Raw genomic sequence first — 22,702 nt, 5'->3', positions numbered from 1 at the left:
CAATCTAGAATATTGCATCTTAATAATCTTTCCTGGGCATTCAATATCATGACCTCTGGCCTCTCTTTACAATAGTGGACCAGTATTAAGTGGTTAGAACCATCCCGTTAGAACTGTCTACGATAAAGTTTTTACTCACAGTTTTTGGATGGGAGCAGAGCCTAGTGCACTCTAACTAGCCTAATCGACGATGTACTGTTAAATCAATACGAGTCTTAGTCACCAACAGGCTTTTTTAGTTTAAAGTTCTCAGGTACAGTCAGAGACCATTGCTAAGGAAAATAGGAGAATAGCTAAGCAGATTACAACATTTTCTCAGATTCAATACACAAAAAAACACAAGATTTTTCATTTCGATTTATGTACACAATATTTTCTATAGAAATTCGTTATAAAAATTAATTTACAGTTTATAAGGCGGAAATTCTAGTGAGAGGTCAGTCGGCCTAACCACGTGATCTTCGAATAGATCTTCTTCCAGAGATTCCATCTCGCTTTCTTCAATGGTTGGGAAATATGGAGGTTTGGGATATTTCTTGTAACGACTGTCATGGATGCGTAGGAACCCTCCTACTTCTCCAGGGACGTGCCCTTTGATATACAAGATGTTATATTTTGTATTGATGCGAAAGATCTAAAGGGTGGAAAGTGGAAAGTGAAAATTGACTGAGCTGTAGTCTAAGTATTCTTGAAGGGACAGGAAATTGACTATTTCACAGTTGAAATTAATACTTTCCATTGGTCTGGAGAAAAATGTCGAAAAATGTTACCAATAAGAAGAGGTAATTGTTTTGAAATTGAAGGCACAGAAGTTTGAATAATTTAACATTGAGCGGAAAAGGGACGACGAGTGACCAATACCTTGACCATGATAGAAATGTTTGTCAATGGAGTAAAAATGCTTGATTGGGGATTATTTTTTGTTACGTTCTACAGTTGATGACAAAGAAAATTACTTACTTTTAAAGGAGGAGTTGTGCTATTCTTCCCTCCCACAACTCCTGCCATCTTCTTGCCGGGGAAAATACGCCCTGGATCCTAAAAATTAAATGAATAAAAAACATTTCACGAATAAAGCAGAGTCTGTCATAAAATATTAAAAAAAAAGATGTCTAAATCTTATCCTCAAAAAGAAAAGAAATCAGCACCCACCTGTCCACCTCCAGTGGCGCCCATCTTACGATGTGTTTTACTCTGTCCGTGAGTTTTGGGTTGCCCTTTCATTCCCCAGCGTTTCATAACACCTTGAAATCCTTGGTATATCCTGTTAATAATAGGAAAAATATCAATTGCTGCTATTAACTTAGTATTATTATGTAGTATTATGTGAAACTGAAAGGTTAGTAGACCAATATTAAAGCACACAGTTCGACTTATTTATTGTCACAATTTAAGAAATGATGAGAAATTTAAGAAAATTCCAAAAGTACAAAATGGAATCATTTTGATACAGTATGGGTTTTGGAAGTTATGAATACAGAAGTCCATAAGACCGATCAGAATCCCAATTAAGAAATTAATGGTGACATACGTTGTTCCTCGGAGATGGATAAATTGTCCAGGTTTGAAATGTGATGCATTTATCTCCGTGCCTAAAAGTAAATCAAAACAAATATGATAAACAAAAAAAAAGGCCTTGGGTTATTGAATATTATTGCTCTCTAAAGATTTTACTGGCAATATCGATCTAGCCAGCCAGGGTGCAGTATGCAGTGCTGACGAGTCCTAATAAGGACGAAATGCATATGCTGCTCTGCCACCCAAATCTCCTGAGTGAATATAGTTGGACAGAAATTCTTATTTCTTCACATATATATATGAGCTCAATTTACCTGGCATGAGCAGTGCATTGTTGGTCACTTTGAAGGCTGCCCAGAATTCTTTTGGAAACAAACCACGTTCCAAATACCATTTCAACTTCTCTCTGGATGTCTGAAAATGAAAGCGAAATTAAAGCTTTTTCTAAACGTCTTAGCAACAAAGGTTAATTATGTGATACTGTAGAACAGCAAGATTAGTATGGTGTCCAAAACTTTTCTCATTTGATGATGAATGAAAGGAACGCATGCGCAACACACCCAAGCTATCAGAAACAAAATATCTCAATCTTTAAAGGTTTTGTTATTAAATAAGAGTGATATCATTTGCTTACTCATCAATTTTAATTTACAAGCTTTTTGATATTGAATTGACACGGGTGTGGAACAAGTCAGAAAGAGGAAAAGAAAAACATTTTTTGCTTATATCAGCACAATATAAAAATATACAGGCAAGTGCCCTGATATGAACGGGAACATTACTCATGTAAAAAAAAACCTTTTACAAAAGATTCAAAGATAAAGCTAAAAGATTAGTGAGGTAAAAATAGTATCAGCTGAACAAAAAGACTTTACATTGGCGATGTAATCTACATTTGTGTAGTCTCCAGAAGCCAAGATCATTTGAGTGACTGTATCTTTTCCTCCGTCTTCACGAGATATCTGTGTGTCAATCACTCGACAATCGCTTATCTGAGAAAAGGAAAAACATTATGTTAATAAATCAGTGTAAAAATTGATACCATTCACCAAGTGTTAGTATTTTTTAGCAAACATTATAGTAGGGGCCAAGCCTAGGGTCCTGTGACATCTTTTTTACGACCTAGCCATTTTTAGTCCATTCCAAAGAACAGTATATTATAAGATATTTTTGAGAGGGAGGACGCGGATTAGGCCCGGGAAAACTTTTTATGAGTATGACCATAATAGTGATGCCATAGGCAAAACTGCAAGGGAAAATGAGGAAAATAGTAGGAAAATAGCTGATTTTCAAAAGTCAAAATAAACGAAAATGATTGGTACCATCTAAAAGAGCATGAAATTCTGAGCAAAGAAATGTATTACAGCAACTCTCTGACTCAAACTCAAAAAGAAATACAGCCTCTTAAAGTTAAAAAACATACCGACGTCAGTACGATCAAGACAAGATTTGACGTCAAATCACAGTAGAGCTGACAGTTAGTTGGTCTTTATATTTACCCTCGATTAAAACCACGTATTATATCATTGAGCTAAAGAGGTGCGAGTTAACTTTGAGGTTTTAACTTGACTAGTTATTCTTGTAATAAAGGTACAAGACTAACACAAAGTCATACTTGAACTAACGTGACAGCATGTCTGAAACCTTCTTTAGTCCACAATACTGACATTCCCAACTTCCTTCCAATAGCACCAGTTCTCAGATCACCAGCTTGCCACTCCCTTTTGTGTTCACTGATGTAATGCTCCAAATCCAAAGGAGCAAGTCGGTTACTTTCCTTACCAATCAAGTTTGAAAGTTCATTCTGTGAAATTTTGGTCTTGATGACAGGATTTCGTTCATATTGTCCCATCCAATGAGAGTTCTTTTCATAAACTTCAAACAAATTCTTTGGTGCATCCTGTGAAGAACTTCTGATTGATGTGAAAATTATTTTGCTTTCCTTCCCATGTCTAATAGTGACATTACGAAATCGTGAAAGCATTATTCTTTTCTTTTTTATGAAATGAGAACAAAGTTTCACTATTAACAAAATGGAGTGAGTTTTTTTTTGGTCATTCTCATTTCTGGAAACAAGACTCTTTTTACCCTAGCAGTTAGTCACACTAGCCTACTGCCAAAATGTGTATCAAAGATTAATGCTTCGAGAGCACTAGATTGTTTACTTAACTTTGTATAAGCAAAAAAATGCCCTACAAAAATTCTTAAAAGATTCATGAAAAAATAAACTGGTGCTTTTTAATCAAATTAACATTTTAAAAAACTACAAAAAATTACCTAAACTTTGAGCCATAGATGAGAAAATTTGAACCAAGCCAAACTTGAAAACTAATTTTAATAATAACCTCCCAAGAAAAAGATCTACGGGAGACCCAGGTGAGATCTGGATCTTGGACAAGCACTGTCGGATAGGCTATTTCCCAGAAATTTTACCAGAACTCAAACACTGACCTATTATATTTACATGTGCAGAATTATTTTTACTTTAGCCTGTAATCAAGGCCTAACAAATTGAAGCTCTACCGTGAAATCTTGCATCACTGGAGGGAAACTACTTCTCTTAGTCAAAGTGACATGGAAACATAATGACAAAATTCTTGACATGAGAATCGTAGCTCATACATAATCTTTTTTCTCTTCTCACAACAACAACAACAAAATTTCAAAGAGCGAGAGTGTATATAACTTTTGGCTGCTCTCCTCTGCACACTCACCCCTGTTCGCAACCTATTTAAAAACATGTAAAAAATGGGGTGGCTTCAACAAGGATGTCTACTAAAAGAATGAAAGGGATATTGGCCATTACCTGTTGAGCCCATTTTAAACCGGTCCTTTATTTTTTTCTCACCCCATGCCTTTCTCACTTTTTTTCCAGGGCAGCTGAGAGGGTGGTGAATACTTTACCAAGTGGATAGCAAAACCAGGCTTTTATCTATCAACCAACCATATTTTGGACTAATGACGTAATTTTATGATTCATTTAAAAGTTAACCAAAACAGACGATTAGTCCAAATGGGGAATGATTAAAAATGACTTCCACAGTGTTGTCATCACTTCTCTGCTTCTGGATTTGAAACTTTACAACACCCTCTTTTAGAGATACAAAAAATAGGAAGGTCTGAATCACTGATAGACAAAATATTTTTTCCTCTCTGATCGCTTAGAAAATTAGTTTCAATTAGCAATTCCAACCTTCCTATTATTCCGAAGAAGGGTGTCGAAATTAGAAGAAGGATGTCGACATTAGACTAACTTACGGTACCCAAAGATTTAAGGAATCTACAAAATGTAAAAAAGCCGAAATCAATAAAAATCTTGATTGAATACTGTCAAGGACTCTAGCTTGGAAAGATTGTCAATTTTCATGGCACAGCATTATATATATATAGATATAAACTTTTTAGCTATTTTTTTATAGCTATGTCTATATAACAAGAGAACCCTCTCAGCTAAAAAACACTATTTTTCTCTCCAGAAAGTTCCAGAGCCCTTCCGGTGCTTCCAGAGCAAGTGATTTTTAAAAACACGTTCTAAAAAACAGTTTAAACATGGTTACAAAAAAATATTTGTCCCCAGGTGATGTACTTTGGTCAAATAAAATACAGTCTTTGAGGATGATGGTTCAGCCATTAATGAAATTGAATTTGTCACATTATATCCAAAAGCATCACTGGTCGGCTGATTTTTATAAAATACGAGCATGCGCAGTTAAATTCACATGATTAGCACAGTGATCCCTATCGTAATTATATCGCACTGGAACGTTCTGCAGTTCCGGTGCAGACCAATTGCCGAAAATCGTGCTCTGGGACACCGGAAGTGTTCCAGAATTTTTAGGTGTTTCAGAGCACGAAAAAAAAACTTCACTTTTTGCTTTGGACGTTTCCGCAGCGCTGGGAGGGTCCTATAACAAGTGATATATACCACAAGTGATTTTGTGGTTTAGAGATCATGCTGGCTAAATCGACCTGGTCAGCCAGGGTGCGTATGGTACACAGTGCACAGTGCTAATGAGCCCAAAATGCATATGCTGCTCTGCCACCCCCAAATCTCCTGAGCTGAGTGAATATATAGAGAGGGGGTTTATCTCTGTTTATCTAAAGAATCCTGCATTTACTAAAATAGACAAAAAGAACGACACATTTCATAAAGAACGACAAGTTTCGCCGTCCACCCCGACCGAAAGTGACTATATACCACCCCTACATTCATTCCTCTTTGTTTATCACAGGAATTAAGTATATATGGTTTAAAGAATGACAAATTACACATGGGTAAAGGCCACATTTTCGGTACACCTGTCCCTTCCGTTACATCAAAAAATTTTCATCCCCAAAAAGCTTCAAAACATATTTTTTCTGACTCAACAATACCTATCGCATGAAAATAAACTTCGTGCCCCTCAAAATTTTAGGTTGGAAATCTTTTTCAGCCTCAATGTGTCATACGCTCGCATTTTTAACTTATTTTTAGAGTAACTGAATCCATTATCATTTAAACTATTTCATTGAGGCTTTAAAAGTAATAACTTCCTATTAATAAAAGTAGTACATTTAGGGTTAGAAATCAGTTGGTAGGGACAAACCCTAGTCATGACATCAAAATCTTTATATTTTTCCCACTATGTTAGTGATAATCAGCATTATCATCATGAAGAACTTTTGTTTCTATCTTATTAGGAGAGCTGGTTTATAGGCAGTGTTTTTTATTATATATAGCTGCTTGTATTTGTCAAATGAGGTATTCTTTCAAAAGCGTAACAGAAAGAGCACAAAATATCCGATTTTCAGAAACTTGAAATTGAAATTATCAGAATCACTATTTTCAAAGATACAGGTTAGTAAATGTTTTTGTTTCAATTTGGGTAAATGAATCTACTCGAGCTTTCTTAGAGAGATTAGTATCAAAGTTTCCAGCTTTTTATTTGAAATCTTTGATCAAAATCACGAATTTTTGTTCAAAATTTATTTTAAATTTTGGGTGGTTGAAAGGCTAAAAATGATCAACACTGGATTGATCAATTGACTGGATTGGTTTAAAGTGTAGTATTTGAGTACATATTGGATAGTGGATATTGTTTTTATAGTAGCATTGAATAGCTTTAACTCAAATAAGATATACCAATCCAACTGATGGATCTTGTACAACTGGCATGTCAATTATACTATTCCAAATCTCTTCCCCACCATCACTTTAGACTACAATTTGATAAGTTATGTAATTATAAAAAGTCCCAAATTTTAAAGTGTAACAAGAGGAATGAACATGGAAAGAATCTACATTGCTGTTTATCTTTTTTCTAAGATAGATTTTCAAATATTTCTCCAATTTATCAAATTTTACTGAACTTCTCCTCGTGGAAACTTGTCCCTTCCGTTACGGAAATTCATTTTCGTGTATATGAATACATGAAAACCCCAGAAGTCAAACAAATGTTCTGGGAGACCCAAAATATCAAACAGTACTGAAAAAATATGAGTCCCCTTAAAATTTTAGCAAAAAGTTGGTCATACCAAAAAAGTGTAACGGAAGGGACACAAGAAACGTTAACGAAGGGGACACCTAGATACACATGGCTGTAATTCCATCAAGTCAAATGCTATACTAAATTCCTTTGGTAAAAATCAGTATGAACATGACTACTATATAACTTCCCAAAAGAAAAGTTTCCTAGATTAATTAATTTGTCATGGATCTGTCAATAAAAGTATAGGCGTAACGGAAGGGACAAAATTGGTGACCATCCCCAATTAAAGTACCTAATTTAAAAAATCTATCCCACAAGTAAGATGAAAGCATTAAAAATGGCCTAAAAGTGCTTCTTTACGATGGTATAGCATATTACAGCAATGGAAGTATACATATGGAGATGATTTCCATGAAAATTAGATAGCGTAACGGAAGGGACAAAATCAAGGGACCAAAATCCTTATAAATGAAAAAACCTGATAGTTTCAGAAAGGAAAGCTAAATCAGACTTCAATATATTGGAAAAGTTTTCTTATCTGATATTATTTTTAACAGAATTCAAGTTTTAGGCATAAAATGTCATCAATCCTTGGAATTTCACTTTCAGCAACATGATTTTTGAAGATTTTTACTGAAAATTTGGGAAATTCAGGTTCCAAATGCGGTTTGTGTAATTTACGATGCGCGATCCAACGATTCACGATGCACGATGCACGATCCATGTCGATTTATGTTAATTATTCTAATTATGCACAAATAAGTTTTCGTAATGCTAGCTACAAACATCATATAACAATAACGAAAAAAAATTAAAAAAAGAAGGGGAAATAATTTATCATAATCAGAATGATTAAAATAACTTTCTTCTATATCTTCTGTGTAGAAAAACCAAAAATTGATAGCGAGAGTTTGTTTTTAAAATGAAAGAAAAAGCCTTGACGTCATAGAAAAGTTTTGGCGCGAAAAATTTATTAAAAGAAAACTCATTTTTGTACGTTTATTATTTTTTTAAGAACAGTGAATAAGGTAAATAAGGAATCATTGGCTACATTACTTTTGGCATGTTCTTATAAAAGCCTTTTACCAACAGAATGGCAACTGGTGTTTTTATTTATTTGATTTTTTCTCTGTTTGATGATCAAGTTAATTCATTTTATTTGATCTTTCTCAAAAAAGGTGAGCTTATACACACGCTAAACGTGTTCCCCTACTTTACCACAACATTGTAAATTTTTGTTTATAACCCTGTCTCAATCCAATGCATTTGGTTGGTTTAAAGGAATTATACGGTGTTATATACACCCGACTCGTCTGAAACTGATGTCAGCAAAATTTTAATAAAAGAGTCCTTTCAAATTTGTAAATAAAAGGAAGAAAAAAATCTTGCTCCACATTTTTCTTTATTCATTACAAAAGATTCTATATATTTCAATCTGCTGAATCAACATACATTATAACTATGTAAAAGGTCAATGGCTTTAATCGGAGAAACATTGTTTTTTTTAAGAAAGAGAGCAAAAAGGTTACATAAGATATTCAATTCAAAGCATGGGCAAAAAAGTTTATGTTTTGATTTGATTTGATTGTTGAGGTTAAAATTTATACACACATACTTTACATTGATTCTCCAGGAATACAAAAGAAGGAATTAAAATATGTGATTACTAAAACCTATAAATGCATAATTAGAATAATTAACATAATATATGCATGGATCGTGCATCGTGCATCGTGAATCGTTGGATCGTGCATCGTAAATTACACAAACCGCATAAAACCTCTTTTACAAACTCAATAAACTTTCAAAACTACTTTGACTATATCAGTGTAGCTGGAACCTCGATATTCCAGGATTAGAAAAAGCTATACCTGTTATCTTTTTTCTTTAAGAAATCAACAAGCCATCAACTTCGATAAATTACACACATTTCCTCAGAAACTTTTAAAATTATCTGCCATTATGACTTTCTTGAAGCCGTTCCAAAATTAACCAATCGGGTTAGGTATTGGAATTCCTATGGGTGTTCTTTTCCGAGATTCTTGATATGCGTAAGTCAAGATGACATCATATTTTTCAACGGAAGCACCCCAAAAAGCCGGTTTTTGACCTCTGTGTTTATTTTTAGTAGCAGAGAGAGGTCAAATCCCGGATTTTTCAGGGTGTTTCCGTTAGAAAAATGACTTTCGCATATCAAGAATTTGTAAAATAGCTAAGTCGACAAAAAAACTTTTACCGGGGGTTTCAGGAATAAACAGAACTGTTATCATTTGTTTCTTATTTAACCATATATTTAAATTTGTGCTCAAAAATACTTAAATAAATAAGTTAATAATATTCAATATACTATACCTATGTATCTCTCAGAAAATAAACACTTACAGAACAACATAGTTTATCATTTGGAATACCCCCCTGTTTGGACCATTCCATCATGGGCGCAAAATAGGGCGGAAACTAAGTAGCACCCTCAGTGCAAGATTTCCGCCTCATCTTTAATTCGCCCGCGCGAAAATGTGAGCTAATCATTTTTTTCTCGCGCGCTCAAGGGGAAAAGGAAAGTGATTGATATTCTTTGAAGGAAAAACGTCAGAAACAAACCCAAAGACCAAAAGATATATTTTGTTGTTGAGAATCGATTCAGTGAAGATGAAAAAATCTCTGCTATGCATTTTTTTCGGAACGCTGAAAAACTCTAATTTCCATCTTCCTAAAGGTAAAGAGGTTGCGAGATTTGGGCTAGCGAGGCAAAAAACTGGTAAAATCGTAATCCTCAAAAATCGAAGTTCCAGCCTCACTGTATATCCAAACGTCAGCTACATTCATAAAGGCTCCTTTCCATCAGCCATTTTGTTTAGAAATGAACCTGTGTTTTCATTTTCATTTGTTTATCTTTTTTTGCCATGTCAGATTTTTCCATAAATTATGCGTGCGCATCGAGAAATATCGAAAACCCCGCGAATATTCTGCTCAGTGACTGGGCGCGTACTGACCAATTAGCCAATTAGATACACTCGCATATTCAGGGACAGATATCCCTGCAGACGAGTTACTTGGACCAGAGACAAGATTATAAAAAACTAGACGGTGAAATAGTTTCCAGACGATCTGAATCGAACGGAATCGACGATCGAACCAGTCGAACCAAATTGAACGCAATCGACCGATTGAAATTCGATTGTCGAACGCAATGGAATCTCAATCAAACGTCAAAATTCTGGGTAATATTCGATTTGTTCGACTGGTTCGATCGTCGATTTCGTTCGATTGAGATCGTCTGGCTTTATTTATTCTTGCAGCTTCCCAACATCCAAGCTCTCAAACATCACAAGTCGAATGAAATTACTTTCGATTTCCCGTAGAAATTATGCGATGAACAATCCAGGGGTCAATGAATCGACGATCGAACGCAATAGGACCCTGCCGACGCACCGGACTTAACGAACACCGGACACGCGAAAGTCCGGTGTAAAATGAGAATTTTTTTTACCACCGGACAATTTCTACACCGGACTTAAGGAAGTCGGATGTCCGGTGTCGGAGAAAGATATTTTTTCCCACCGGACAATCAAAACACCGGACATGACCAGTCCGGTGCGTCCGGTGTTTCTTATTTTTTGTTTCATAAATGTCCGGCGTCCAAAATTCCCTATATGCAACACCGGACTTATTGCGTCCGGTGTAGCGAAAGGATACTTTTTGCCACCGGACAAATACACCGGACAGTCCGGTGCGTCGGCAGGGTCCTAACGCAATCCGAACGCAATCGAACATAATCGAACATCAATCGAACACAATCGAATATCAATCGAATCTGAAAATTGCGGTAATATTCGATTGAGATTCGATTGCGTTCGACAATCGAATTTCAATCGGTCGATTTGGTTCGACTGGTTCGATCGTCAATTCCGTTCGATTGAGATCGTCTCTCTGGTAGTTTACGGTCTGGATATCCAGGGCCAGGATATGGCTACAATTGCAGTAAAAAATTACTACGGTAATTGAGGGATTTCCCTGACTGATAGCACACACGCCCTTTTTAATTCTTTTTTTCATTCAAAATAACCAGACGATGGAAGAGCCCATAGGATAGGCATAGAGAAACAGACAGACAGTAGACTGATACCGTGTCGTGAGATCGGAAATGAACTACGCAGCTCCGCTCGCAGCTCTACTCTACCATTTTTGTTTTGATTTAACTTTGTATTTTAAGGAACAGACAGGTCATTCATTTGAGGGCTATGCATGATGCAAGTTACCCAAGTTCATGCAATGCACGGTCACGGTAGTTCATGGATGGAAATTCTTATTTTATCAGCTAATGGTTTTAAGGAAAGGAAATTATCTAAGAATTCAAGGTAAACCACTGCAAGAGATTTGATTTGATGTGGATATATGAATCACAGCCAACAGTTCAGCTTTGGGTGTGCATGCAGAACAACACTGTGCAGAAAATAAATTGTACTGAAAACGAAACCACATGGCCGCCATGTTCTTATCCATGTGCTTTTGGTTAATGGAAAAAAATTAACCCCGACCGACCAGAGATCTTTATCCGCCCGTCTGCCTTGGCGTACACGCCCTATTCCGCTCTGGCCTGTAACTACCCAAAAGAATTTTCCATTATCATGCCCGCTCCCCCTACTCAGCACCAGAGTGTATCTTATCTGGTACCCAGGTGTAGAAATATGCTACAACACGCTTTTTTCTGAACTTCAGAAGGTCGGGTATATTTTATATTGGTCCGCCCCCCTTTAGAGCTTTAGCGTGGGCGGCCGACGCCAATACGCCCCAAAGCAAAACGGAATATCATTGGAAAGTAGAGTTTTGACTCTGAGTTTTAACATGAGACTTAAGACCTTAGTCCTTATAGGATTTCAAGATTTAAAAGCTCAAATTTGCTCGAATAAGGCTTGGAATATGGCCTAGAAGCCACCAAACCCCTCTAAAATCGAAATATTCAATGAAAGAAAGTGGAAGTGCTAAAGTAGCAATTATCGCCCGAACTTTAAGTTCTGAAAAACGTTAAAATACACTAATAAAGTCTCAATATATTTCGACCATGATTGTAATACAGATAAGAGTGTATCTCACGTTTATTTAGTTTATCGCTTCGTAGTACAGTCCTATACGGCAATGAATTTTGAAATAATACTGGGTTTGTGTACAGACAAGCTCCCCCGCTCTCACGTCACAATCAAGAGAAACTTTACTCTGTATGTTGTAATGTTATAAAGGTTCCACAAAACAAATAAACGGCCCCCCGCTTGTTAATTTTTTAAAAAATTTCCAACCCCTCCGGACCTTATTGGGACCCCCCTCCATTTATTAATTTTTAAAAATATTTTCAGCTGTCAAAGAGAAGGCCCCTTATTTTGCTCTTAATAGCCTGATTTTAGCCTATATTTACTTTATTTTTGGGCTTCAAGAAGTACAATTTCCAACCCCACGGCAATTAAAATCTCGAACATTTTCCGATCCCCCGTTTATTAGAACGACCCCGCCCCCGTTTATTTGGAACCTAAGAGTATATTATTTACAGTGATTTTTGAAATCTACGACACCATTGTGTAAGGCGGTGTAAGGGTCGATTTTTCGCTAAAATTTTTCTATACTTAATCAAATGCATGCCCGTTCCCCCTACCCTGAGTATCACAGCTCGAATGAATTTAATATATAAGTACATAAGTACGTCACCCCCCAGAGTGTATTTTAATGTTTTTCAGAATTTAAAGTAGTTCAGGCGAGAGGATAATTGTGATTTTAGTAATTTAACTTTATTTCAATGGATTGGCTTCTAGGCTATATTCCCAGTCTCATTAGAACAATTCTGAACTTATGAATCCTGAGATCTTAAGAAGTCCTTATATAACTTATAGTCTCATGTTAAAACTCAGAGTTAAAACTCTACTTTCCAACCTTGGTTTAAAGTACTTAAAAATCAATTGTGGCGTTTGAAACTTTGCAGGGAATTCTCTTTTGTCTCAAACAAGTATTTTATCTACGGTTGTACATCCTCTACAATTTCGGTCAAATATTTTATTGAGAATTTTGGTTAATTCCTCGTTTTTCGCAATTTAAAATTCGGGCGAGAAAGTCGCTTTTGGGCTAATTGATAAATTTATTCGAATATTTCTATTCGGGAGGGGTTTATAGACTTCTATATTCAGAGCCCTATTGGACCATATTATCACATTCAGAGTGCAACTGGACAAACAAGGTGGTAAAATTGTCCGTTTTAGTGGATTTTTATCAATTTTTATTGATTTTTGGGCCCATTTGACCCATAGAAAAGTATGTGTACGAAACTTGATTTCTAACTACTGGAGACATTGATACTTTCTGATAGATAATAGAGGAAAGCAATCTGTGGTTTTCATTATCTGTCATCAGGGATACAGGTGTCAAATCAGGGAGTAAATATGCCAATTTCTAGTTCGCAGTTGCCTGAGTTTGGATGTTTTTCTTGAGAAGTTTCCTCAAAAACCTATATTCTCATCCGGGGGCGGGGGGAGGTACTAGGGTTGCGGAGCTGACGTGGGTGTGCCACCCGACTTTCGAACTTTGGACCCTTACCGGAACTAAAAAGGAGAAAACAAAGGAAAATTTTGAGAATTTTACGACCCTTAGCGGGACAAATTTGACCAGTTTGGACCAAATTTCGATCTTTCAGGGGGTAAAAAGTTGAAATTTTCCTATTTTTCCGACTCTAAGTGGGACTGAAATTTGATTTTTTGATTTTTCGACCCTGAGAATTTGGAAATCCAAAAAAAGTACTCTTAAGGGCGGCACATACCGTACCCTCCATTTGCCTAAGTACCCCCCCCCCGGATTTACATAGACATCTAGTCAGACAACTTAGTTTACGCAATGACTCTGATAGCAATTACCAAAGGTTACATACGATTATATCACGTGTTTGACTCAAAGACCTACAAATCAACCAACCTTCGATATATCTTAAATACAGTGGAATATGGTAGTGGAAATGTCTCAAGGTGTTTTTTTTTTAAGTTTCAAAATTCAATTTTTAATGAACATTTCTAATATCAATAAACTAAAGTCAATTCGCTTTAAAAGTGCACTCTACCTTCAATCATGTGGAAACCGATCTCAGAGGAATTAATCTAATTACAGTGACCTAGTTTACACATGGTACCTAAAGGAGTGCATACTCAAAGCCAATAGACTTAAAAAATAATGTCTTAAAAGTCGACACGAATTATTACTTTAAAAATAACAGTGCATAATCTTTTAGGTAATAAATAAAAAAGAGTCTCTCTTCTGAAAGTGAGCTTTCAATTTTGACTAATGATGAACAATTCGTTATTGTTTATTGAAACCAAGATCTATTCCGGACCCTGAGCCGAATGCTTCTGTGAATTCCGTCGTCTCTCCTCCAATGCCTTCGGTCGATTCGCCGCCTGATTCCGTTGTTTGCTCTGGAGCTTGAGTTGTTTGCTCTGGAGCTTGAGTGGTTTGTTCCGGAGCTTGAGTGGTTTGTTCTGGAGCTTGAGTTGTTTGTTCTGGAGCTTGAGTTGTTTGTTCTGGAGCCTGAGTTGTTTGTTCTGGAGCCTGAGTCGTTTGTTCTGGAGCCTGAGTTGTTTGTTCTGGAGCTTGAGTTGTTTGTTCTGGAGCTTGAGTTGTTTGTTCTGGAGCTTGAGTGGTTTGTTCTGGAGCTTGGGTTGTTTGTTCCGGAGCCTGAGTTGTTTGTTCTGGAGCCTGAGTTGTTTGTTCTGGAGCTTGAGTGGTTTGTTCTGGAGCTTGAGTTGTTTGTTCTGGAGCTTGAGTTGTTTGTTCTGGAGCCTGAGTTGTTTGCTCTGGAGCTTGAGTGGTTTGTTCTGGAGCTTGAGTGGTTTGTTCTGGAGCTTGAGTTGTTTGTTCTGGAGCTGAGTTGTTTGCTCTGGAGCTTGAGTGGTTTGTTCCGGAGCTTGAGTGGTTTGTTCTGGAGCTTGAGTTGTTTGCTCTGGAGCTTGAGTGGTTTGTTCCGGAGCTTGAGTGGTTTGTTCTGGAGCTTGAGTTGTTTGCTCTGGAGCTTGAGTGGTTTGTTCCGGAGCTTGAGTGGTTTGTTCTGGAGCTTGAGTTGTTTGTTCTGGAGCTTGAGTGGTTTGTTCGGAGCTTGAGTGGTTTGTTCTGGAGCTTGAGTTGTTTGCTCTGGAGCTTGAGTGGTTTGTTCCGGAGCTTGAGTGGTTTGTTCTGGAGCTTGGGTTGTTTGTTCTGGAATTTGAGTGGTTTGTTCTGGAGCTTGAGTGGTTTGTTCTGGAGCTTGTGTTGTTTGCTCTGGAGCTTGAGTGGTTTGTTCTGGAGCTTGGGTTGTTTGTTCTGGAGCTTGAGTTGTTTGTTCTGGAGCTTGAGTTGTTTGTTCTGGAGCTTGAGTCGTTTGTTCTGGAGCTTGAGTCGTTTGTTCTGGAGCTTCAGTTGTTATTTGAGGAGATGCGGTTGTTTCGAACCCACAAGTAGGCTCGGTTCCACAATTCTGCATTGTTTGTGCATAGTAAAGAGTGAAATGGGTGATAGATGCACCTTCATTCGTCATCAATTGAAAATTCAAGACCAAATCCTTTCCTGTTACTAGAACACTGTTATCATCTCCACTCCAAAAGGAGAGCAGACATTCATTGAAATCTGGTCCTTCAGTTGTACCTTCTATCGTCAAACTCTTAAATGCACCATCGATGCCAACCTATGAAGACGATAGAAAGAACAAAATTGGATTTCGTCGATGTTGATATTAACGGATATATTAACGGATAAGTAAACGAATAAGGAGTCTTTTTTAACCCTGTTTAAATAGTAGGACCTTTAAGTCGATTAGATAGCCGAAAGATAGAATCCTTATTTCCCACATACAAAGGATAGATTGAAAGTAGCATTTAACGCCGGAGCCAGAAACATCTTTATACGACAAGAAAGTTTAATCTGCTTTCCAAAATACTTTTTCTTGCCTATGAAAGGTTGAAGATTCGCCTCCATTTTTCGGTCTGAAACTCAATACGTTAAGCTCCATTATGAAAAGACTGTCAGAGATGAAACTTCAAATCAATTTATTAGATGACAGGATATAATAAAACCTATCAATGAATATGATGATCCTTTGCTGAACAAAAAATGATTTTTATTACAGGAGAAATTTCAACTGAAACCAAAAGGTTTTACAGGTTCGACCATTTCAAAAAAGTTTTTAAAATATACCTTCAAATACCAAGTTGAAGCATTCGAAGAGATAGGGAAGGTGACAGTTCCTGTCAATCCTGTGGATGTTCGATTCAAATTGGAGAGAAGGGGACCGCATTGAGGACCAGGAGCTGGTGTGGTAAGTTCTCCTGGTAGTAGAGGCTCTATGGTGGTGCGAGGTTGTTCAGGACATTCGGGTTCTGTTCCACAACGTTGGTTTGTTTGAGCGTAAAGGAATTGCACAAAAGTGACCTGTGGGAAAGGTCTTTGTTGGGGCTCGTACGTTAAAGTATATTTCACTTCAAAGTCGGTCGATGCTGTCAGAAGATTGTTTTCTGAGGAACTCCAGAAAGACAGAACACAATCGGTGACTTCAGGTCCTTCGAGTGAATTTTCGAGTTGAAAATCGGTGAATAATCCTTCAATGCCAATCTGAAACAAGGAATTATAATTTGTAATGAAAAGCATTTTCATTTGCATTGGGCTCTTCCAGAAAAAAATTGTACATGGGGAGGTGGAGGATATAACAATTTTTAGTGATTTACCCCCCGGACAAGCTGATCTCTGCCCCCCCCTCCCCCCCGGACAAGCTGATCTTTGCCCCGGACAAGCATCTGCTGACCCCCCGGACACACCAAATTACCCCGGACAGAGCAAATTTTACACCCCGGACAAGGCAAATTTTGATGATTTTTTGCTACCCCCGGACAATATATCCTCCACCCCCCATGTAAAATTTTTTTTATGGAAGGGCCCATTTTAGTAAGACAACACATGAACAAAACGGCTGGAGATTTTTATAATAATAGTTTTATAAGAATATTTAATTTTGTAGAAGTCTAATACTCTCGGGTCCCTAATAAGGGTTCCCAAATAATCAATTTTTCGAAATTTTTTCCACCCAGGACGTTCTTATCCCCCCGCTCATTAATTTTTGGGAAAATTTAAAGATTTCTACCCAGGACATTTTTATTCCACCCCCCTTCCCCACTTATAAGTTTTGAGATTTTTCCAACCCCCCCCCCCCCCGCTTGTTAAGTTTTGAGATTTTTTCCACCCACCCCCTCCCCCGCTTATTCCAACCCCCCCCCCAGGCTATTAGGTACCCGAGAGTAGCAAATTAAGAATAATCCAAGATCTCAAACATACCTGCATGAACCAGACTGAGGCATTTTGCTGAACAGGAAATTTGATTGTCCCAGCTTCTCGACCGACAACGAAAGCTTGCGGTGGCATCAAAAAGTTATCACAAACGGATGAATTGATCAGCTTTTCTGTGGTTGTTATAAGCTCAGTGGTAGTGAAGATGTCAGGAGTGGTGGTTACTGGCTCAAGAGTAGTAGTGACCGGCTCAAGTGTCGTGGTTACTGGTTCAAGAGTGGTGGTGACTGGCTCAAGAGTGGTGGTTATTGGCTCAAGAGTGGTGGTTACTGGCTCAAGAGTGGTGGTTACTGGCTCAAGTGTGGTAGTTACTGGCTCAAGAGTGGTGGTGACTGGCTCAAGAGTGGTGGTGACTGGCTCAAGAGTGGTGGTTACTGGCTCAAGAGTGGTGGTTACTGGCTCAATAGTGGTGGTGACTGGCTCAAAGGTGGTGGTGACTGGCTCAAAGGTGGTGGTGACTGGCTCAAAGTGTGGTGACTGGCTCAAGGTGGTGGTGGCTCAAGGTGGTGGTGGTGACTGGCTCAAAGGTGGTGGTGACTGGCTCAAAGGTGGTGGTGACTGGCTCAAAGGTGGTGGTGACTGGCTCAAGAGTGGTGGTGACTGGCTCAAGAGTGGTAGTGACGGGCTCAAGAGTGGTGGTTACTGGTTCCTGAGTGGTAGTGACTGGTTCCTGAGTGGTAGTGACTGGTTCCTGAGTGGTTGTGACTGGTAAAGGGGTGGTAGTTTGGAAAATGCAATCAGGAATCTTTCCACAAAAGCTTTCCTCATCACCAACTTTGAAATTGATGTAAGCGATTGTGGGGTTGGTCTCTGTTTCTTCATCAAAAAGAAGAACGTAACGCAGCCTGAGGGTGGATCTGGCAACCAAGGCTTGGTTGGCATCTGTACTTTGGTATATGGAGATACATTTTTCTTCAGGAATATTGAGTGGTAACTTGATGGTACTACTCAACCTAAGGTCTGTGAAAGCTCCTTTAACACCAATCTAGAAAGTAAAATCAGAAGAAACATGTAATGGATAAAGAAAAAGTAGTATGTAGTAATATGTAGAACTCCATTTTTTGTGCTGTTCAGCGGCCCAATAATAATGAAATGCCTTGAAAAATTCAAACAAAATCTATAAAAGCAAATTTACCGTTAACTGCCATGAAACGTTGGACGTTTTGGCGATTGGAAGTTCAATGGAGCCAGATTCAAAGTCGGCTTCATAGTGGTCAGGGTAAACATAATTCATGCAATTTCCACCAATGGTCACTGTTGGTGGTTGAGTTGTTGGAACATACTCTTTGCATAAGAAAACACCAAACCTCAAGAAGGTCACTTGAAGTGATGTCATGTTGACGTCATGTAGTTGGACGGCAACGTTGATGAGGAGTTCATTTTCTCCGTCTTTTAGATCTTGAATAGCTGAAGAAGAGAGAACCATCGCGTAAGTGTTTTTGGTTAAAGACCGTTGTACACTGTCGATAGTGGCAGAGTTTTCGACGTCAATGCTGACTTCTGATGAAAACCCGATGAGGATGATTGGATTGTCTGTCCCAAAATTTCGGTTTAGGAAGATTTTTAACTCGAATCGACCCGCTGGTAATGGAAGAAGAGAAGAAACACTTGAACATGTATTGGCGACCGTTGGTGTTAATGTTACTGGTGTAGTAGTGGTTGTTGTTGTTGTCGTAGGAGTAGGGGTAGTAGTTGTGGTAGTCGGTGTGGTCGTTGTTGTTGTTGGAGTGGTCGTTGTAGTAGTTGGGGTGGTTGTTGTAGTTGTTGGAGTGGTCGTTGTCGTAGTTGGGGTGATCGTTGTAGTAGTTGGGGTGGTCGTTGTTGTTATAGGTGTGGTCGTTGTTGTTGTTGGAGTGGTCGTTGTAGTTGTTGGGGTGGTCGTTGTCGTAGTTGGGGTGGTCGTTGTAGTAGTTGGGGTGGTTGTTGTAGTTGTTGGGGTGGTCGTTGTTGTTGTTGGGGTGGTCGTTGTTGTCGTTGTTGTTGTTGGAGTAGTCGTAGTTGTAGTCGGGGTAGTCGTCGTTGTTGTTGGGGTGGTCGTTGTCGTAGTAGGTGTGGTCGTTGTTGGAGTGGTCGTAGTTGTAGTAGTGGTGGTCGTTGTGGTGATGACAATAGTTTGACAAGAAAAAGAACCAAACCTGACAAAAAGGACAACTGGAGGAGGGAGAGCAGGATTTGTTTTGAGACTCAGAATGATTTCCACAGAATCAGGGTGTCGGTGGTCGAGTAATTTGTAAACAAGACTCGTGAATACGACGGACCATTCACGACGCCAAACGCCTGGTGATAATGTTTCGACGAATCGTGTGTTCTCAATATGAACCATCTCACTGAACCTCAAAATAAGGATTGGTTTTGCAACGTCATTGGCTGTCAATTTCAAGCTCAATTTTGTGTGATTGGCGTCGACTGGCTTCAGTTTGACGAAGTCCTTGCAATCTTGAGAGGGTGGGAGCGTGGGTTTCATGCAGATACTTTTACCATGGATTTCGACATTGACGAGTTTGGGTGGAGCCCCTTTGTAACTAACGTAGAAGCCAAAAGACTTGATTCTGCAACATCTTTTGGAGACAACAAAATTCAGCGTATTCAAGCGTTTAGACTTGTAGATCAAACATCCTGATCTGAACTGAGTGACAGGTTTGTCGAATGTCAAACTCAACGATTTCCTGCATAAACCTCTTTGTAGATGTAAGCGGGCGTACTTTCCTGAAAATTTGGTGATAAATAGAATTTGCTTCAGTTAGGGAGTAACAATGAGTAAAAGGAAAAAGCAGAAGAATTAGGAAAATACATTTATCAACCCTTAAATTCTCCTAACACTTTAAGGGTTGATAAAAGTATTGTTTGATCACGTTTACATTTGAAAATGTTGCTTTTGTATGACAATGATGTCTAGAAACAACTGTGACCAGATGTGACTTAACATTTCTTAGTTTAATCATCCTAAGAAAAAGTATGTCTTTGAAGGTTCGATGCTTTCTAGGTAGGAGCAAAACTGTGCATACAATTTAATTTGTGACAAACATAACTGTGTGACGTGAAACGTCCCGTTGTGATCATCTCAAGCTGAGAATGATGCAAAACTTTCAATGTATTTACCAACAAGTATGCTGCTGAACAACAGTGTCAAGTCTTTATAAAAGCCTAACGGGATATTGCGCACTATATCACAGTGCTTAAGCAAGCCACTTGCAACGCTTCAGTAATAGCCTTGCTGGGGAATACTGAACTGCTTATATAACGTAGAATAAATTCTTTTGATAAAAAGGTCGAACTAAGTCTATTAAAAGTAATATGAAACATTAGTAGCACTTTGAACCTTGTTTGCACACAGGTCAATTTCCAGGCCTTTTCTGCTACCAGACAACGGTGGCAAAAACTCATTCTTTGCTTGAATTTTGAAACTCAATCCTAATTTTTGTACATGGTCCTAGGCCCTTATTAACAGAAAAAGCCCATTCTGAAGTTAATTCTTTGTGTTTTAATAGTTCCCAACTAATTAAACAGAGCCTGGGTTGATTATTTTGTTCTTCGAACTGAATTCAAACTTAATCTTTGAAATAAAGACGGTAGCAGCTCAAAACCCTGGAAATTTGCCTGGCACAGGATTAAAAATATCACGACATTTTGTCTTTGAATACACATAACGAGGATAAAAATAAAACAAGAATTTACTACGTACGTCCTGGAAGGTTCTTTGGGCAATATGCGAATTTACTTTTCCCTCGTTTATGATTTCGGTCCAATGAACACCAAGGGACTGGACTGAATCTTGTTGAACACCCTTCATACTTTACTCCTTTGTAAAAGAACGGATTCTGACATTGGTCCGCTGAAAGAGAAATAATAAGAAGCTTGACACACTTTCGCCAGTGACCTTGTGAAAAGCCGCGGTTGGGTTTGCGAGAGCCCCGAAGAAGATTAACACACATTTACTATTAAATTTAGAGACGGACTTATATTTTATTCTATTCTCTACCTAAAAAAGTCACTGGGAATTTCCGAATTTAGAGGTGTTTTCCCGGTTAAGAGGGGTGGTCAGTGTAGTGTATGATATGGTTTATTGGATGGAATTGCAGAATATTTCGATTCTTATCCGATTCTTCCAAGCGAGTCAGGGTTTTTTGACTGGACTGCTATCTTATTACATGAGTATTCGTAATCAAGGTTCTGCAAAATGAAAATTTCAGGTTATGAAGAACGTCTTTTGTTTTTAAGACCTTCCTTTTTATTCACCAACAAGTAAAGTAATATACTTACGAGTAGCCCTGGTGCAAGCAGCCCACTTTCCACGATAAACACGATCGACGGAACAAAAATTGTACAACTTGGACTTGGCACAAGTGTAATACCATTTACGGCGGTAATAAAACGGAAAATGACACTGCCGGCCTGTAAAAGAAAATGATTAAACACTAAGCTGCAAAGACAAGTCAAATTGTCCTTGCAAGACAGTAGAACATAGTCCAATTGATAAGCTTTTGTTATTAAGTAAAAAAACTTTTTGACTAATTTAAAGTACAACCGCAAATGTTACTTTTATGGTATAAAATTTCGCAGATCTAGTTGTCTTCTGCTAAAATGAAGTCACAAAAGAAAGATATAAGATTGTCTGCAAAATATTTTGAGAAATTAATTCAAAAGAAAAATAATTACAATAGTTTGCGGTAAAATTTTCCTAAGATATCAAAGATTTGTTAAAATATACGAATTATGACAACCAGCAAGCTAAAGTTTATACAGTAAGGAAGTTTCATTTCCAGACAGATCATCAACAAATTCAATCTAAACTTAATTCTATACCCATCAAAGTGTTGATTAAAAAAAACCGAACTCGTTTCAAGAACAAGTCAGAAGCCTACGCTAGACCTAATTAAACAGAAAATAAGGGCGGACAAATTTCCCATACTGAAACATACTTGTTGTGAAAGCATCAGGGTTGGTTATCAGTTCATTGCAATCCTTTGTTTGTGCTTTCGATGCATGAAAACATAATATCACCAACAAACCCTGGATGCAAAGTAGAGTCTTCATATTGATGCTTGTCCAATGGTAATGTCGATGTTGACCGACCATCAACACTATTTATAAGCTGAAAGAAATACTTGCCGATGGAGAGCTATTTCATATTTTTTATAGCTAATATGTTCTCCGGCAGAGAGGTGTAACGAAGAAACAGTATGATCGCAGTCAATCAGCAAGATCGATTCTTAAGAGAAGACTAAAGAAAAGGGTGGAGTACACACAGTACCGTGAGGCAACTGTAAAGGATGTTTATAACAAATAAAGTCTGAAGCCGATCAAAAGGTCTTACGTTGGAAAAGCAGGAGGCTTTTGCCAAAAGGCTGTGTGGACGAAACTCGAGGAATTAATAAACAACG

At 37.9% G+C, this 22,702-nt stretch overlaps 4 protein-coding genes across 5 annotated transcripts in view; 1 reads left to right on the top strand and 3 right to left on the bottom strand.

The window, feature by feature from the left end:
• Positions 1-22,702, top strand: part of LOC136812278 (uncharacterized) — a 277,042-nt gene that overhangs the window by 192,005 nt on the left and 62,335 nt on the right. The window lies entirely within an intron of this gene.
• LOC136812283 (large ribosomal subunit protein uL3-like) lies at positions 345-3,539 on the bottom strand. Of its 2 annotated transcripts, XM_067068776.1 has the most exons (7): positions 3,134-3,538; positions 2,394-2,510; positions 1,833-1,932; positions 1,532-1,592; positions 1,153-1,264; positions 961-1,038; positions 345-634 (listed from the first exon to the last, which is right to left on the bottom strand). In XM_067068776.1, exons 1-7 carry the CDS (start codon positions 3,500-3,502, stop codon positions 404-406), a joined length of 1,068 nt encoding a protein of 355 aa, XP_066924877.1. In that variant the 5' UTR covers positions 3,503-3,538; the 3' UTR covers positions 345-403. The 2 variants fall into 2 exon arrangements, with proteins under 2 accessions (XP_066924877.1, XP_066924878.1); XM_067068777.1 differs by lacking the exon at positions 2,394-2,510 and having other exon boundaries at positions 3,134-3,539.
• On the bottom strand, positions 13,962-17,396 carry LOC136812226 (probable basic-leucine zipper transcription factor R). The gene is made up of 4 exons (XM_067068704.1): positions 17,310-17,396; positions 16,179-16,592; positions 15,559-15,669; positions 13,962-15,407 (listed from the first exon to the last, which is right to left on the bottom strand). The coding sequence occupies exons 1-4, from the start codon at positions 17,394-17,396 to the stop codon at positions 14,313-14,315; spliced, it is 1,707 nt and encodes a 568-aa protein (XP_066924805.1). The 3' UTR covers positions 13,962-14,312.
• Positions 13,962-22,390, bottom strand: LOC136812277 (uncharacterized). The gene is made up of 7 exons (XM_067068768.1): positions 22,241-22,390; positions 21,582-21,713; positions 21,004-21,153; positions 18,457-20,027; positions 17,310-18,306; positions 16,179-16,592; positions 13,962-15,669 (listed from the first exon to the last, which is right to left on the bottom strand). Exons 1-5 carry the CDS (start codon positions 22,353-22,355, stop codon positions 17,785-17,787), a joined length of 2,490 nt encoding a protein of 829 aa, XP_066924869.1. The 5' UTR covers positions 22,356-22,390; the 3' UTR covers positions 13,962-15,669; positions 16,179-16,592; positions 17,310-17,784.

The sequence above is a fragment of the Clytia hemisphaerica genome, unplaced genomic scaffold (genome assembly GCF_902728285.1).
Source record: "Clytia hemisphaerica strain Z4C2 unplaced genomic scaffold, Clytia hemisphaerica genome assembly, whole genome shotgun sequence".
Lineage (NCBI taxonomy): Eukaryota > Metazoa > Cnidaria > Hydrozoa > Leptothecata > Clytiidae > Clytia > Clytia hemisphaerica.
Note: the sequence above shows the minus strand (reverse complement) of the source record. Positions and strands in the feature narration are given on the sequence as shown.

Excerpts from the sequence above, each read along its gene's own strand:
- LOC136812283 (XM_067068776.1), bottom strand. The coding sequence starts at position 3,502 with ATGCTTTCACGATTTCGTAATGTCACTATTAGACATGGGAAGGAAAGC. Across the intron at positions 2,511-3,133 it reads ATGCTGTCACGTTAGTTCAA|ATAAGCGATTGTCGAGTGAT; the intron begins GTATGACTTTGT and ends TCCTTTTCTCAG. Across the intron at positions 635-960 it reads GCACAACTCCTCCTTTAAAA|ATCTTTCGCATCAATACAAA; the intron begins GTAAGTAATTTT and ends TCCACCCTTTAG.
- LOC136812226 (XM_067068704.1), bottom strand. The coding sequence starts at position 17,396 with ATGCCACCGCAAGCTTTCGTTGTCGGTCGAGAAGCTGGGACAATCAAA. Across the intron at positions 16,593-17,309 it reads CCTCAGTCTGGTTCATGCAG|ATTGGCATTGAAGGATTATT; the intron begins GTATGTTTGAGA and ends TCCTTGTTTCAG. Across the intron at positions 15,408-15,558 it reads GAGATGATAACAGTGTTCTA|CAACTGAAGCTCCAGAACAA; the intron begins GTAACAGGAAAG and ends CTCCTCAAATAA.
- LOC136812277 (XM_067068768.1), bottom strand. The coding sequence starts at position 22,355 with ATGAAGACTCTACTTTGCATCCAGGGTTTGTTGGTGATATTATGTTTT. Across the intron at positions 21,714-22,240 it reads CCCTGATGCTTTCACAACAA|GCCGGCAGTGTCATTTTCCG; the intron begins GTATGTTTCAGT and ends TTTCTTTTACAG. Across the intron at positions 21,154-21,581 it reads TGCTTGCACCAGGGCTACTC|CGGACCAATGTCAGAATCCG; the intron begins GTAAGTATATTA and ends TTTCTCTTTCAG.